The sequence below is a fragment of the Quercus lobata genome, chromosome 11 (assembly GCF_001633185.2).
Source record: "Quercus lobata isolate SW786 chromosome 11, ValleyOak3.0 Primary Assembly, whole genome shotgun sequence".
NCBI lineage: Eukaryota > Viridiplantae > Streptophyta > Magnoliopsida > Fagales > Fagaceae > Quercus > Quercus lobata.
The window spans coordinates 34,085,235-34,101,708 of record NC_044914.1 but is presented as its reverse complement, the minus strand read 5'-3'; the positions used below and the strand labels follow the sequence as shown (position 1 = coordinate 34,101,708).

At 34.3% G+C, this 16,474-nt stretch overlaps 2 protein-coding genes across 2 annotated transcripts; both read right to left on the bottom strand.

Annotated features, from left to right (window-relative positions):
* Positions 1–211: 211 nt before the first annotated feature.
* Positions 212–5,774, bottom strand: LOC115968287 (cyclase-like protein 2). The gene is made up of 7 exons (XM_031087634.1): positions 5,349–5,774; positions 5,102–5,146; positions 4,569–4,641; positions 2,971–3,068; positions 1,097–1,167; positions 586–721; positions 212–489 (listed from the first exon to the last, which is right to left on the bottom strand). Exons 1-6 carry the CDS (start codon positions 5,713–5,715, stop codon positions 596–598), a joined length of 780 nt encoding a protein of 259 aa, XP_030943494.1. The 5' UTR covers positions 5,716–5,774; the 3' UTR covers positions 212–489; positions 586–595.
* Positions 5,775–9,506: 3,732 nt separating this feature from the next.
* On the bottom strand, positions 9,507–14,839 carry LOC115967346 (cyclase-like protein 2). The gene is made up of 7 exons (XM_031086423.1): positions 14,313–14,839; positions 12,885–12,929; positions 11,942–12,014; positions 11,590–11,687; positions 11,208–11,278; positions 9,813–9,952; positions 9,507–9,693 (listed from the first exon to the last, which is right to left on the bottom strand). Exons 1-6 carry the CDS (start codon positions 14,740–14,742, stop codon positions 9,827–9,829), a joined length of 843 nt encoding a protein of 280 aa, XP_030942283.1. The 5' UTR covers positions 14,743–14,839; the 3' UTR covers positions 9,507–9,693; positions 9,813–9,826.
* Positions 14,840–16,474: the final 1,635 nt, after the last annotated feature.

Genomic DNA, 16,474 nt, shown 5'->3' with positions numbered 1-16,474 from the left:
AAGCCCCATATACCTACATTGCTTCCAACCTAGTTTTTCCATGCTAGCACCAAGCACCTTGAGCTTTATTATCGTTTCATCCATGAACTTATCCTATAAACTATTGCTGTGTATACTTTGATCCTTATACCGATCAATCTGTTTATCTCTTCACCAGGGAGCTCCATAAACATCGCAACAGGCTTCTATGTCAAAACTTGTCCTCAGATCATTGAGTTTACAAGGGAAGCGTTAGGCTACCCTGTGAGTACTGCTCTACCACATCTGTATATTATGCTGTATATTATACACAATCAAAGAGCAATGCAAGCGCACAGTTTTTAAGCATTTCTACATGGTTCATAATAACCTATGCCAAATATTAGGAATAAATATCCAACATATCTTTCAGAGTTTCTTTATTGCATATTCTTTCTGCTTCAGTGAGGCACAATAAAACCTATCTTCACGGTATTTCTCCTCAACACCTCCCCAGGCTTTCATTCTTTCCTGTAACATTTAATCGTTGTGCATGAGTATACCATATACGTACTGAGAGAGAGAGAGAGAGAGAGAGATCACTATGCCATCAGAAAGTAAACTTACATGAAAACTATTATTTAATAAGAATGCATCTTATGGGTGATCCCTCGGCACCAACCAACCTAAGGGGTAAGCAATGTACAGAATATATTCCGGGTTGGACGTCATCAAGCTTTAGGCCTTCCACGAGTATGACTTCCTGAAATATTTGAGCAATCTTAGCATCTTGTGTTGACCCTTCTAATTTTACATGAATCCATACATTGTTGCACAAACTAAGTTTTTATTTATCCTGTAAAAGAAGCCAGAGACATATAACGGTATTTCAACTTCAATCTGGAACACCTATAGACTAGTCAAATCATATTTTCCAACTATGATGTTGCACTCTTGATTGCAAGGGACAAACTTGTAGGGAAAAAAATATGTCAACTACTACTCCACAGATCAAGATGAAATCATCCTTCACCTAGTAGATAGTTACTGCTCAACAGCTATACCATATAAAAACGGCAAAACACTCGTAGAAAGTTAACTAGAATGAATCACTAAACTATCAGACATATTTTCTTACCCTGCCTTCATGAAAGACAAGATGAGTTGGGACCAAATGATCATAAGCAGCAGCAGATAAGTAATCAACTCCTACAATTCGTAACAGGAAAATGCGTTAGTGCAACCATTAGATTTGCAATAGAGAGCACATAAATGAGAATATCTTAAACAGAAAGGAGTTTCACCAATGTTCCCTCCCTGTGGATTAGTTGAACATTCCTCTCAATACTTTTCATTGAATTTTAAAGGGGTACTAGCATATTGCAACAAAGAAATTTTACATAGAATGCTTTTTGCAGTATCTGAAGTATTGAAGAACCAATGACAAAGAGATGATTGAACCTTGGCATGTTGCTGAATGCTACAGTAATGGCATATGAAAAGGAGGAGGAGAAAGGAATTTGTTCCTTAGTTCCCACATTTTCTCAAAGATGAGTAAGTAGAGTAGGAACAGGGAAAGAGAATTTATGTGTCAGTCAAAGCATTTAATTTGTGATGCTCAAAACATTTTTTGGAGAGGCTAATTCTCAGACTTGAACTTGCAAACTGTCGCTTTTAGTGGAAGGAACTTGCCATAGCACCAAGGCATGACCTCTCCCAGACCGCACAAAAGTGAGAGCTTTGTGCACTGGGTATGATCTTTTTAGTAAAGGCTATTACCCGTCTTACTCCTTCCCAACAACAACAAAGCCTTAGTCCCCAAAGTTTTTGGGGTTGACTATGGATCCTCAACAAATTAGTAAAGATCAGGGTGAGTAGAACCAAAATATTCATCAATTAGCAACCCACAAAAATACTGTATCTTTTCCATCATCACAAACTTAGGCTGAAAAGGATGCTGCCTATAGAATTAGAACAGCAATATCAAATCAATTAACACCCAGATTATTGCATAATCAATGTTTAATATCACCTTGATGAGGGCATTGAAAACACCATCAGATAGCCCCCTTAACATAAAGAATAATGAACTCCAAGTCTCCAACAATCAACAAATTCATATGAGCATAACTGAAATGGGGATGTGATATAGATAAGAGGCAAGATAAAAGGAGATGAATGACAAATGACAGTCATCTGGGTACAAATTGAGAGATTATGCTAAGATGGCTACATCTTCTACAATGAAGATTATTGACTCCTCCAGTTACAAGTGCCAAAAAGGACAAAGGTTGAGGTGAACAGAATAAGGAACAATGGTATCTTATTAAATGGAAAGTATGATCTAGATACGGTGGAATAGGAATCACAACTAATGTAATTGTACCTTGAAAATTAGAAAAGACACTGTTTAGTTTATTACACTGAGACAGACAAAATAAAGATAGAGAACCTAGGAATCAATGCCTCAGCTTGCTTGGAGTCACCACCAAGCAAGAGACAACTTCAACACCTAGGGTTGGCTAGAGTCAGCACTAGGCCATTGGGACAATTTCAAGAGAAATTTTATTCATAATCAAAATAATCCCCCTCCATAGGAATACATTATTTTGTAGATAGTGTGTTATTTTAGTTCAGTATCTACATTATGTCTCACACATTACTCTTTTAAATTGAATCCAAGGCAACATGGAATCATAATTTTGTCTTGGTATCAAAATAATACATCAATATTAAATATGGCAAAATTCTAATTTTTACTTATACTAAATATTTACTCTAAACTTACTAGATACTGTCCATATCATAAATTAAGTGAAAATTTGTCTGTGATTATTACTTGAAAGATCTTAGACATCCTATGTAGTGATTGAGGTTCCATATCATAAACAGCATACATTAGTGACTACGTTTCGAAAATTAAGTGCTGTCATCTAACATTGATGCAAGATTCCACATGGCAAAAAGGCTTAAAGTGGCTCTGAAATTTATCAAAGTCAATCTATATCTTACCAACAAGTTTGATGTCAGTGTTGTCCACCAACCATTTTGCCCCATCCTTCATAAATCCTACAAAGCTTGTGTCAAACTCCTTTTTGAACATGAGCTTCCTGAAATGGGATAAGTTTTATTTCAAATCAAATTTTATAATTATTACTGTTGCAAAGGTTCAGCATTTTTAACTCAAACAATCATTTTCAGGACGGGGAAGTAGTTGGAAGCAAGCTGAAAGGGAGGCTATAGTCATCACAACAAGACCCTTTCTCGCTTTTCCAATAATACAGCAACTTGCTGAATCCAACAAGCCAGTTTTGTCTAGGAGAATTATTATGTATCCAGAAGAAGAAAGGTGAAGGAGTACAGAGTACTTAAAATCCAAGGATAAAGGCTTTCTCATATATTATAATATTATATCTTACCTTTTCTTAATAACTTCAACTTTCATCTTCACATGGTCATTTTTCCCACTTCATCATCATTAATTATCTGCCTTTCCTATGATGTGCACTATCACATTTTTCATAACATTATAATGGTCTTTGATGCTTAACCCTTAACGACATTCTACTGTCTACAGGTTTACCTCTTTTAGGGCTAGTGTAACCAACAGCGATGATTATGATATTCTGCTGTCAATATGTTTACCTCTTTTAGGGCCACTGTAACCAGTGGCAGAATTTTGACAATGAATATGATATAATGAATTGTGTTATCTAGAGTCATCTAACCACCTGCAAACCATGAGTTTTGAACATGAAGCAACTTATAATGGGAAAATGAAATGAGAAGAGGGGGGGGGGGGGGGGAGAATTCATCTGATAAGGATTTGTAAATAATATAAACTCATTTTGCATCACAAGAGAGAAATCTATATTTGTTAGCTAATATATGAACCCACAAGAACCAAATAAAAGGGAAAACTGATTTTCATTAATATGATTCTAACATCATATATACCTAATAATTTGACCATTAATAAGCTCAAGAGACAATTGAATAGAGAATAAAAGGTAAAGAAAAAATCAGTATGATATGTTGACCTTATGCAAGTACAAAAAATTGTGGCAAATTTTTTTTTTTGATGGGGAACCTGGAAATTTCAATAATCAACAACAGAAGACAAATGGATTACATCCTGAGCACACGCATGCTCAATAAGGCTAGGAGTTTCCACCAGCCAACCCACAAGGTCTTCAACATTGTTTAGCATGCTGAGCAAGTACACGGGCAGGCATGTTAAAATTCTAATTCCTGACCTCCTTTGATGGCATTCTTAAAAGATTGCATGTAGTAAGTACAACCACAAAACAAAAATGACTCTGATCTGAAGATAAACTTTAGTTCACAAATAAAAATGTCTTCCATAAACCTTTGATTGTGAGGGGAAAAAATATAGCAATGAATATTTTCAGTTAAAAAGAATCTTAAAAATTACAGTTTTCTGATATCATGTAAGATGTAAAATTTTCAATCAAACCATTAACCAATTACCAATATCATGAATATTAAACCTATTAAAGCAGATTTATTATTTGTTAGCCAAAATTGTGAACAGAAACTGAAATACTATGGTGAAAATCTTCAAAAAAAAAAATTTAATCTAGAATTACCTGTCAGTATTTAATGTTCTGAAAAGCACACGGCGTACTCCCTTGGGGATATTTAAAGACTGCATAACTTCAGCTGTCAGGAGAAGACTTCATTAGGCCTACTGTCCAAAACTTAAGAACATCATACACAACATGTTCTCATCACTTGTACATTTTCATTTAGCTTTCAAAAAACTTGTTACATAGCAGGGGCATAAGAAGTGCCAAATTTAACATGGCACAATCATACCCTCAATTAAAACTATGCCAAAATACATGATTGGTCCCTAAACTTTATTCCACGAGTTAATTACTTAATTTAGTCCCTAACACACTTTATGCGATCGCTTTTAGTCCATAAAATACTTAAAGTGATCACTTTTAGCTCCTAAATACTTAAAAGTGATCAATTATAGTCCCTAAAACACTTAAAATGATCAATTTTAGTCTAATGGAGTGACGACGTGTCGATTTTTAGTTTAAAAGCGATCACTTTTAAACTTAGAAACCAACAGAGTATTTAAACCAGAAAAGTTGAATAAAAATATACATACCAGTAATGTTCTTATCCCTTGGAACATCAACTAACAATGCCGGACCTATCAAAACAAACAAACACATACATATAATCATCTATCACATCACATTTGCACAATATATAACAACTAAACCTTTAAAAAAAAAAAAAAAAAAAAACCCAAATTAGTATATCAGAACTAGCATCAAACACAAAAAGCAGAGCAGAGCAGAGCAAGAAGGAGTAGACGAGGCTCGACTCGAGAGTGTGAGATAAAGTAGTACCATTAAGAACTCCCAAGTCAAGCGTGTCGATATCGAAGCCGGCATCGAAGTAGTGATCGAACATGTGACCCGGCGCGTCGACGTGGGTGCCGGCGTGAACGAAGAGGTTCCTGAGCTCGGAGCCATTGTAGAGAGAGCCGTTCTTCATGGAGTCCCTGAGCCTGAGAAACTGTCCAACCCCATTTTCAGAATCACCACCTGAGGGAGTTTCAGGAGTGTACTTGTGAGTGATATCTATGATTCGACCGTTATCGTACACTTCTCTGCGTTCAGGTACGAGGTGGTTGTCGTTGGTGGCGGCGATCGGGTGCAGTAGTGAGCAGAGTAGTAAGAAGAGAAGGGGCTTGACCATCATCATGGTGATCATGGCTTTGTGATGACTGATGAGAGAGTGCAAGAGTGCAGAGACAGAGAGAGATTTTTTTTTTTTTTTTGAGAGAGATATATATATTAAATTAATTTGTTACAAATGTATGGCTGTACGTGTTCCGCGTGTTAAGTAGTTAGGATTAGGAAGAGACTTATTTTAGTTTGAGTGACGTGTTTTTTTAAGATTAAATTGACTTGCAAATGTATAGCTGATATAAGAAAAACTAGTAATAATAAATAATTGATTCAAATATTACCAAAAAGAAAAACTAAATAAAATAATTATTACTATAATTAAATGAGACGGGGGCCAAGGCGAAGGACAATATAAAAATGAATAAAAAAGAAAACATAGATTTCAAAGCACTATACTAGTATACCATGCGTGATTGGCAGTTTTGTTGTCTAGTATTAGATGATTAGATTAGATTATATATTATTCACCATACCTAATACCCCTCTATCTAGTATGAAATTATTAATTGTGGACATGGTTTTAAAAACTAGACCGTAGTAAAACTATTTTTGGTTTCCATTCCCAATTCAACCTAGTTTTAGGGGGTTTTTTGGGACCGAATTGGTGGTTGATTCTCAAATCAACAAGTCGGACAAGCTAGTCCAGTCTAGTTTTTAAAACCATGATTGTGGATTCTATCAATATTTTGGTGAAACCTCATTGCCACATAAAAAAAGATAAAGGGTATTGAATTTATTCTCTTTTTTTTTTTTTTTTTTTCAATAATTCAAAAGTTGTGAAGGAGATTTGAACTCTAAATGATTCCATTGGAAATACCATGAAGAATCAACTAGTTAAACTCACTTCTAACAGCTAGATTATTGGAAATGTGATGTCTTGCAATCTAGATACCTAAGAATGTAACTATTTCTATGTTTAGTTTAACTGGGAATCTAATAAGATTCCTAAAAATGTGAGATTATAATGTTTGGTTTATTCATAAGAATCTTAAATGAATTGTTTATTTTTGTCATACTATCCTTAGATTTGTAAATTCAATATCAAGTTTTTTTTTTTTTTAAATCTTCCTCCAAATAAATAATGACAAAGAAAATGTAAACTATAAATTATGACAAATTTATTAAAACTATAGTCTAAGATTTCAAAATGACAAGTACAATACAAAAATAACTATTTAAATTCTTATTCTTTACGAAAATCTTGTTAATAAAAATAAATAGTTTATTTTACTTTAGCATCTAACCAATCCCAAATATGGGATATAAAAAGGGGAAAAAATTAATTTTTAACCATAATTTTAAAAATAGCTTAACCCATAACAAAACAACCTGGCAGAGTTTAGGTATATAAGATATTGATGATTTGTTTTATGTTTTATCTTCATTGCTTAAATGATAAGGAAAAAGGGTTAGAATTGTCAATTTATAAAAAAATATAATTTCCTTTAAGTTTGGGAATCTACATACTTACATATTTTAAAGAGAATCCACATTCCTACAAAACAGAAGTTAAGGGAGAATCCAAATACCTCTGACATGTGATTCCTTGGTGTGATTTGCAACCAAACATAGGAATATTAAACATTCTTAGGAATTCTAGAATATTACTCGGTACCAAACGCCAAGACTCTTAATGAATTTATTCAATTGAGGAAACCTAACTATGACAACATATTAAAATTATTATTAAGAGAATGAGAAGAGGAGAAGAATTAACATAGTTTAGCTTGATAACTGACATCCACAACAAATGGCTATATTTTTACCATATAGAACAATGTATTAGATAATAAGTCTAACATTAAAACAAATTTCACAACTATTAAAATGATAATCGGTAAAGTTTGTAGCGGTCCGACACAAGACTTAGAGGGCAAAATGTTTGCCTGTTTGGTGACATATTTTTTACAATTTGCATGGCCTAATCTCATTGGGTATTATTTGCCCAATAAGCAAAAGACCAAAAATAAGAAAATAGGAAATGGCTCAATAAAACTATTCCTTACAGTTCATGGGTTGGACTTTGCCCAAGACGTCTTTCTCATCTTTTATTTTGTCCCATATCCATATACACCACTACACGAAATGGGATAGAAAACCCACTAAACCAAAAGTTACAAAATTCCCCTTAGAGCCAATCGAGCCAAGGAAAGCCAATTGGGCCCGATGTTTTCTCCACTCACAAGACTACATGGCATGGGCCAAACTTTGTCTGTAAAAACCCAAGATTCATCACCTCACTACTCACAAGCTAGGTAGCCCAAAATCCACCTTATGGGAGCCCAAAGGGAAAGAAGAAACCCACACAAGGAAAAGGCCACTTGGACCATATCAATATCATTAACTATTGCTTTGATTTTGAAATTATATATTGATAACAAAAGGTGAGAGAAGAGATTGGTGATTAAAAGAGCTTTGTTTGCTTCTTTACATCTGTTTGGAGATTGAGAAAATTAAAGCAAATGTTAATGGTAAGAAAGTTTTTGACACAATCTTAAAATTATAATAACTCAAATGAAACATTTCAAAAGATGAGAACCATTTTAAAACTTGGAGACTAAGGGTCCATTTAGAGAGTAGAAAAGTGGGAGGATAGAAAATGATAAGATGATGGAAAAGTAGATAGAAAAAGTGAATTTATATAAATTTATGCATATACCCTTATTAAAAAAAAAAATGATGCCCAATTAAAACCCGAAAAGTGACAAACAACCAAAAAAAAAAAAATCAATCACCTAAATTTATTATAAAAAAAAAAAAATCATATCCATAAAAAATAATAATAAAAAAATCACATCTAAAAAAAAAAAATTACTAGACAAGCCTGCCTAGTAAATCAAAAAAACAAAGGTAGGTAATGTAGGAAAAAAAGAAAGAAAAAAAAAAGTGTGAAGAAAAGCAATGTGAGTGAAGGTGCATGTACTTGGGCATTTTTGTCCAAAAATGATGTTCAATTTCTCTCTTCAGTTTTCTCTCCATTTGGGAGAGAAAATTTTTTGATGGGCCAGGAGAGAAAACACCTGGACCCCACCATTTATTTTTCATCCTTCCCACTCAACCAAACACACTCTTAAAAAAATTTCCTTCCCATTTTCTCTCCAAAGTTTTTCATTAACCCTATTTCACCTTCAAACAAACATACCCTAAATGTGTATAAAAAACTTTCTCCCATTCTTTCATTTCTTTCCATTATGGTGCAAGAGCTAGTACAAGATTGGTTTCCTCATTCTTCTTTCATTAATTAGGATTTGTTATAAGCTGTTCTGTATGCAAACTGCCTGATCTTTCATCGTTCAAACTTCAAAGACATTCAATTCAATGTTACGTTCCATTATCTTTGAAATCAATGAGGGATATAGCCATAAGATTCTAGCTACAGCCTACTGAAACTATTTATTTTTCTGGTTCACATTTATCTCCGATTTATTGATCTAGGTAAGGCACAATGAAATTCAAAAGTAAAAATACTGCCCCTATTTTCTATCTTTACTGTCAAAAAAAAAAAAAAAAAAAAAAAAATACTGCCCCTATTAGCTCCGTAGATGTACATGACCTTGTCCTAGACTCTGCTTCATGAATAGCCGCTGTTATTGCTATAAAGTATAAACTGATTGCGATAAATAAGGGATTATCATCTTCTCCTACCAATAGTAGGCCAGAAATTCCTAGCATGCAACATTTTAAGGTTTGACCTCTCTATTCACCACTCAGTCCAAATGATTATTCTAAGTGATGGATATGTTTTGATGGGCATGTTTAACAATGTAGGTGTGTGTTTGGTTTTCTTTTTTGGCGGTTCTTTTTTGTTGAGTATACAAAAATTAGGAATAATAGTTTTATTACCTGTACAAAATGTCCAAAAAAAGCCCAACCAATTTATTACATTTGCTGAGTTTTTACCATATGTTACTACATCATATCTCTCCTGCTCTAATTTAGCACAAGAAAACCCATCTCCACATTCTGATTCCACTCGCCTTCTTAGGCTAACATTGTTTCCCTGTAACAATTTAACCAATATGCATGAGTATACCACTAAAACCAATAAGAAAACAGGTTTCAGATTAAATGAGGAAAATTATTGCATAAGATAGATCACTTTCAGTAATATACACTTACAAGGAAACTATTATTTATTTGATGAGAATGCATCTTATTGGTGATCCCTCAGCACCCAGCAACCTAAGAGGTAAGCAATTGACAGAGTATATTCCTGGCTGGACGTTATCGAGCTTTAGGCCTTCCACAAGGATGATTTCCTGAATTTTAAAGCGTTATTAGCATCGTGTGTTGACCCTACTACTTCTATATAATCCAAATACAATAAAATTCAATTGTTACTTTATATTTTAAAGCCATGGCATAGACATATAATAGCATTTCAATCCCAATCTGGATCACCTATAGACTAATCAATGATGCTTTCCAAATGGGACATTGCACTCATTAATGTAAAAGAAGATAAATGTGGGAAAACAAACATGTCTGAGATTAAACCAGAACCAGCTGCTCTACAATTCAAGATCCCAGGCATCAACCTTCTGGTAGATGCTTATTAGCCAAATACAGTAAGGGGGAAGAAGACATTGATTGAGAGCTTGACTAAATTAACAATCTCTACAACGGCCAACAGGGGAATATGACTCTTGACCAAGTTATATAAAAAGTCAATGCTGGAAAGATAATGGCAGTTTTTTTACTGTAAATAACTAAATACCACCACAATAGCCAGTCATCCACAACTTTTGCTTGAACAAATTGTTAACAGAATTTTTTAATGTTATTTTAGATTTTTTTAAAAAAAAAATTTAAATACAATATACTTAGAAAAGAACCTAAAAGTGGTTTAAAGAAAAAGCAGTCAAAATACTGTACATAAAGAGGTGAAGCCCCCACTAATATATAGCCCTAATGCCATTTCCTCCTCCCATAATAACGGGATGGAAGGTGAGGTTGTGGGTTCAAGCCCCACTGGTGCGTTTGTAACTTACTAGTCAAAAAATTTTCCATCCAAAATATGAGGTTGAGGTTAAACCAATTAATGACAGTGTTTGTGGGGTCTGGGACAATGATGATTTTCATGATTGGAGAAGGGTAGTAGGGAAGTAGTCTGATGCATTTGGCTCATGTTGACATCACTGCACTAACAGCCAAGAAACACACAGCAAACGGAGGTAGCTATGACCCAATCCTGATATACACTAATGATTCACAATTGAATGACAACATTACTTGAGACCAGATCTTATGTCATATTGGCCCCAATCACCAGGACAACATTACTTCAGATTCATAGACACAGAATCAACCTCAGAAATCTCACAAGAATCTCTAACATAAACCCAAACAATGAAATACCAAACTATATATACAGTTGGACAAAAGAATCTCAATTTTTGAAGCTAGAAAAATGAATCCTCACCATATATATTATGCTCAATTAAAATACTTAGGTAAAATTAGCAAAACATTTCTAAAAGTCAAACATGGAAGATCAAACAAAGATTTTCTTACCCTGTCTTCCAGCAAGACAAGATGAGATGGGATCAAATCATCATAGGCAGCAACAGATAAGTAATCAATTCCTACATTCCATAGCAGCAAAAGGTGTCAGTGCAAACACTAGATTGGCAAGAAAAAGCACAGAAATGCAAATATCATGAACAGTAAGGAAATTGAAATTCACTAATGCCTTCTTGATTTGCTATAACTAAAAACACAACTCTATTTGCAGAGTCAGTTTTCAATGAATTTTATAAGGGTTAGCACATTGCAAGAAAGAAATTTTTTGTAGAATTTTTTGCATTATCTGTTGAATTAGCAGGAACTGTTAAGGTAATTCACAACTGGAATACCCAGTAACAAAAAGAGGAGAGAGAGCGTTGGCCTATCTTACCAACAAGTTTGATGTCTGTGTTGTCTACCAACCATTGTGCCCCATCTTTCATAAATCCCACATAACTTGTGTCAAACTCCTTTTTAAACATAAGCCTCCTGAAATTGCAACGAGTGTTAGCACAAACCAAAATGCGTAATTATTACTTTCATAGTTAAATACGAAATAACCTTTAACAACTTCTTTTTAAAATATGAGAAATGCAATAGTTCTTCTTCTTCTTCTTTTAATTAAACATCAAATGCATTAGTACCAGTATCACCAATGACAACTTATAAATGCGAAAACAACATAATATAAGATAAAGTCATCAGTACAAAAAGTTCCACTACAGTAGGAATTCTGAACTTGCCTGTCAGTATTTAAAGTTCTGAAAAGGACACGACGTACTCCCCTGGGGATATTTAAGGATTTCATAACTTCAGCTGTAAGGAATAGACTTTGTTATCTCCAAATATATCCAAAACTTAGGAAAATATAACGCAGAAAATGTTCTCATCACTTAGAAAATATAACAACATTCCATTTAGCTGAAAAAAAAATCATGTTGTGGTGGGCCTTGTGGCTAATAAGCACCTGCCTTAGATCGCATGGTAAGTCTATTTATAAATGAACACATGTTTTTTAAATTATAATATTCAAGAGGTTCCAATCTTTAAGAAATCAAAAGTGATCTTTTAAATAAAAAAGTGTAATTTTCATACAATTTTTAAATATAAAGTTTAATCCTTGAAATTCTCAATTTTGTTTGACAAATTACTATTGAACTTTATACAAAGTTGAAAGAAAGATATCTAATTAAAACTCATAATGTTAAGAAGTTATTTATCAAAAATAGAACATGAAAATAAGAAACTCAAGAGATATTAAATCAATAATCTTCAAATGGTGTTGGTTTACACCTTTCTCAGAAAACATGATATTTTTCACTAAAACTTACGCAAACACACACATACACAAATATATATATATATATATATATATATTAAATATAACTGTTGAGATCTTGTAAATATATATATATATATATATATAATTCTATTAAAAACACCTTCCCACCCCACCCTCAGCAACAAATCTAGGCTCTGCCCCTGCAGGCGACACCAACTGATGCAGCATCTAATTTCATCACAGACATATAAAGTAGAATTTCAATGTTGCTGCCCAACAAAAATGAAGTAGCATGTTGAAAATTTTGTAGCAGCACCCCCCACCCCCTCCAAAAAAAGTTTCCTTTAAACATAGGGAGAAGCTAATCACAAGTAACAAAAAGAGGGTTCTTTAGAAATACATACCAGTTATGTTCTTGTCTCTTGGAACATCAACTAACAATGCTTGACCTATTGCAATAATCAAATATAATCCCATCATCACCAATAATATCTCATCAAAACAATAAAATGTAATTACTATATATCTAAAATTGATCTTACATTTCATCACAGAAAAAGATGGGAGAAATTCCCATTTAGATGCGCAAGGTATGAAGAGCAAAAACATATCAAAAAATAAAAGAAAGCATGACAGATAGTATAATAAGCATTTCTCGAGAAATCAGGAAGGACACTTTACCAAAACAGTCTCATAGGAACAATGAACTAAACATATCCTTCTGTTTCAAATCAAGCTAAAAAAAAAAATCTAACATTCACATTTCAGATGCACCAATCCACAGAAAGAGAATCTGCTCTCCAAAGGAGGAGGAAAATATCTTCTTTGCAATTACGAGACAATCAGAGAGAAACCAGTAGAAGATTTGACATTTGTTTATATGAATTTAACAGTCTTCATAAACCATAAGATAGAACATGAAACTCGAATTTTATCTTCAACTATATTAGAATGCCCCATCCAACATACATTTTGCCCATTTAAGCTTAACTCATCCCATGAAGAAGTCAACACATAATACCTTACCTTCCTTTTAGTGGAACAGGCACTCTCCAATCCACCATCCATTCAAAATTATTGCACACAAGCCACAGTATCCAACAAGAAAGCGGTAAAGTACAGAGAAATCACACAGAAGAGCTTTGACCACCAAAATACACACTTATACAAAAAAGGTTAAATTTCATATTTACTTTTAAAAAGTGCCATCATTTTTTAGCCATTAGATGATTTATGAAACAATTTTGAAATTATAGGAATTAAATCCAAACACTTTCTAAAAGTAAAAAAGACGATTTTAAAACAAATGTCAACGGTAGAGAACCAAACATGCAATTTAACCAAACAAAAATTATCTAATAACAATAAGATCAAAACCCTCGTTAAATATCAATCAACCAAAAAAAAAAGCAGAACAAAAAGAAACCCTTTTTCAACCTAACAACTGAAGGTAACTTCCACTACCTTTTCCCCCACAAATTCCAACACTAAAAAAAACCATGATTAGTCAAAACATCCACTGATTCAATCTACCACTACACTACACGAAAAAAGACACTGAATATGAACATCATAAATTCACAACTGTGTAAATTAGACATAACATTGACAACTTAGAACACACCAAACTTTTTTTTCTAAAACAAACTGCTGAAATGGACCCCATTGCAATTGATTCATAATAAAAGTTAGGCTTAAAAGTGATTTTTTTTTTTTTTTTTTAATATAAGAAAGTGGTCAAACACAAAGAGCAAAACAAGAACATGATTCAACATCGAACACAAAGCCAAGAAAACAAAACAGAATAAGAACAGTGAATAGAATACACGAACCATTGAGCACGTCCAAGTCAAGCGTGTCGACATCGAAGCCAGCGTCGAAGTAGTGATCGAACACGTGTCCCGGGGCATCAACATGGGTACCCGTATGAGTGGGAAGCTTCATCTCCGAGTTGTTAGCGAGCGAGCCATTCTTCATGCTCTTCGGAAGCCACAGAAACTGACCCACCCCATCAACCGAGTCCCACGACGGCATGTCCGGCGTGTACCGGTGGCTAATATCGATTATTCGGCCGCCGCCGTAGACTTCCCGGCGAACCGGTGCAAGATCAAGCTCGCCATTGTTTGAAAAGTCCGTGGTTGTTTGGGTTCCTGGGATTGAAGGATAGGCTTCTATGTTGGCGGAGGATAGGGTGGGGATCGTGTGCGACGCGGTGCAGAGTAGGAGGATGAGGAGGACCAGTGAGGAAGAAGAAGTAGTCATGTTTTTGTTTGTTTGATGATGATTGCGATGATGGTGGAGTAGTGTGGAGGTGCTTTTATAATGGTGTGTGCGAAGGCGAGTGATAAACACGCGATTTTCGGGAGCGTGGGGATAGAATCTGGTTCTAGTTTATGGATAAATAGATTAGGGGATATTTGGGGACGGGCAGAATAAGGGTATAAAATACGGTAAGTTAATATGCGTCTGAAATATAATTGCAAACTTGCATTTTGAGTGTTAGAAACTTGAGTTTCATATAAAATTAAAGGCTTAGATCTTGTTTGGTTTAAAAAAATGGTCACTCATCACTCAGTTTTTATCACCCATCACTCATTACTCAGTTTTCATCACTCACCACTTAAAACACCCCACCCCGTTTGGTACCATCACTCACTTGTCATCATTCAATATTTTCAACTATTTGTAGGCCTCATACCTGTATCTTGTGCAGCTTTTACTTTTTTTTTTTTTCCCCTTCAACCCCTAGTACCCAAACTCACCGAAACCAGTGAGAAAAAAAAAATTTTAAAAAAGAAAACCCAAACTCACCGAACCCAGTGAAAAAAAAAAAAAAAAAAAAAAAGAGGAAGAATTGAAGACCGAACCAATGAAAAAAAAATGAAAAAAAGAAGAAGAAGACCAAACCCAGGAGGAGAAATGAATAAAAAAAAAAAAAGTCAAAGATCAAAAGATGCGGCTGTATGTCCTTCCATGTGTGTTTAATTACAAAAATGTCATTGAATTATGAGTTATGGAAACTGAAAACAGCTAAAATGTGTTTTTAGTTTCCATAACTCATAACTCAAAAATCAGATAATTGAGTGATGAAAACCGAGTCACGGATCATGAGTCATAGAGTCCAAACAAGTGCTCTTCCGTGGACCCCACCAGTTTTGGATCATGAGTTATGAAAACAAGATAATATCACTCAAAACTCTCTTCATCCAAACATTACCTTAAAGACTCACTTTCTACTTGCTGAGTTGGATACTATTATGTTACATAGATCTTGAGTTTTAAAGACTCTAGTTCTACAAAGCAAAACCAAGTCTTTGAGACTCGATTTTCTTCGAGATATGCCGTTGATCTTGAGCCTGCAAGACTCAATTTCTACCAAAATAAAACCTAAGTGTTTTATGTATCTGGTTTGGGGTTATGTGGAAATAAGGGAAAAACAAAATTCCCAGTGGATTGACGTGGTTTGATAATGAATAAATGGGAGTAGTGATAAAAGATAGGAGAACTACCAAATGTTTGTCAGTAAATATAGAAGGAGAGGGGCCGTGTTTTACTATTGACCTCAATGCGAGATAGTGAAAGAGCTAAGTGAGGTTTTGAGTGAGAGGTCATCGATGAGAGGAGACGAGAGTTTTTTTGCCGCCGATGAGATGCGCTTGTCTCTGGTAGAGTGAGTGTTTGGGGTTTGTATGTTTGGGTGTGAAGGAGAGCGAGAGTGTTCTAAACGCTTAAGTGAGAGTGAGAAGTGAAATAAAAGTTGAGTCTGTGTTTTGTGTTTGAAATATGATCACAAATCGAGTAGTAGAAACTCGATTTCAACATGGCTCCACGTGGAAAAAAGTCCACGTCAGATGTTTGGTAGCTCAGGATCTCGAGTAATAGAAACTCGATTTCTACCCAGAACTCGAGTTTTAAAAACTCGAGATGCTACTTTTCCACTTTGTTTTGAAACTAGGCAACTAACAAAATCCTTAGCAATCTAATGTTAAATGAA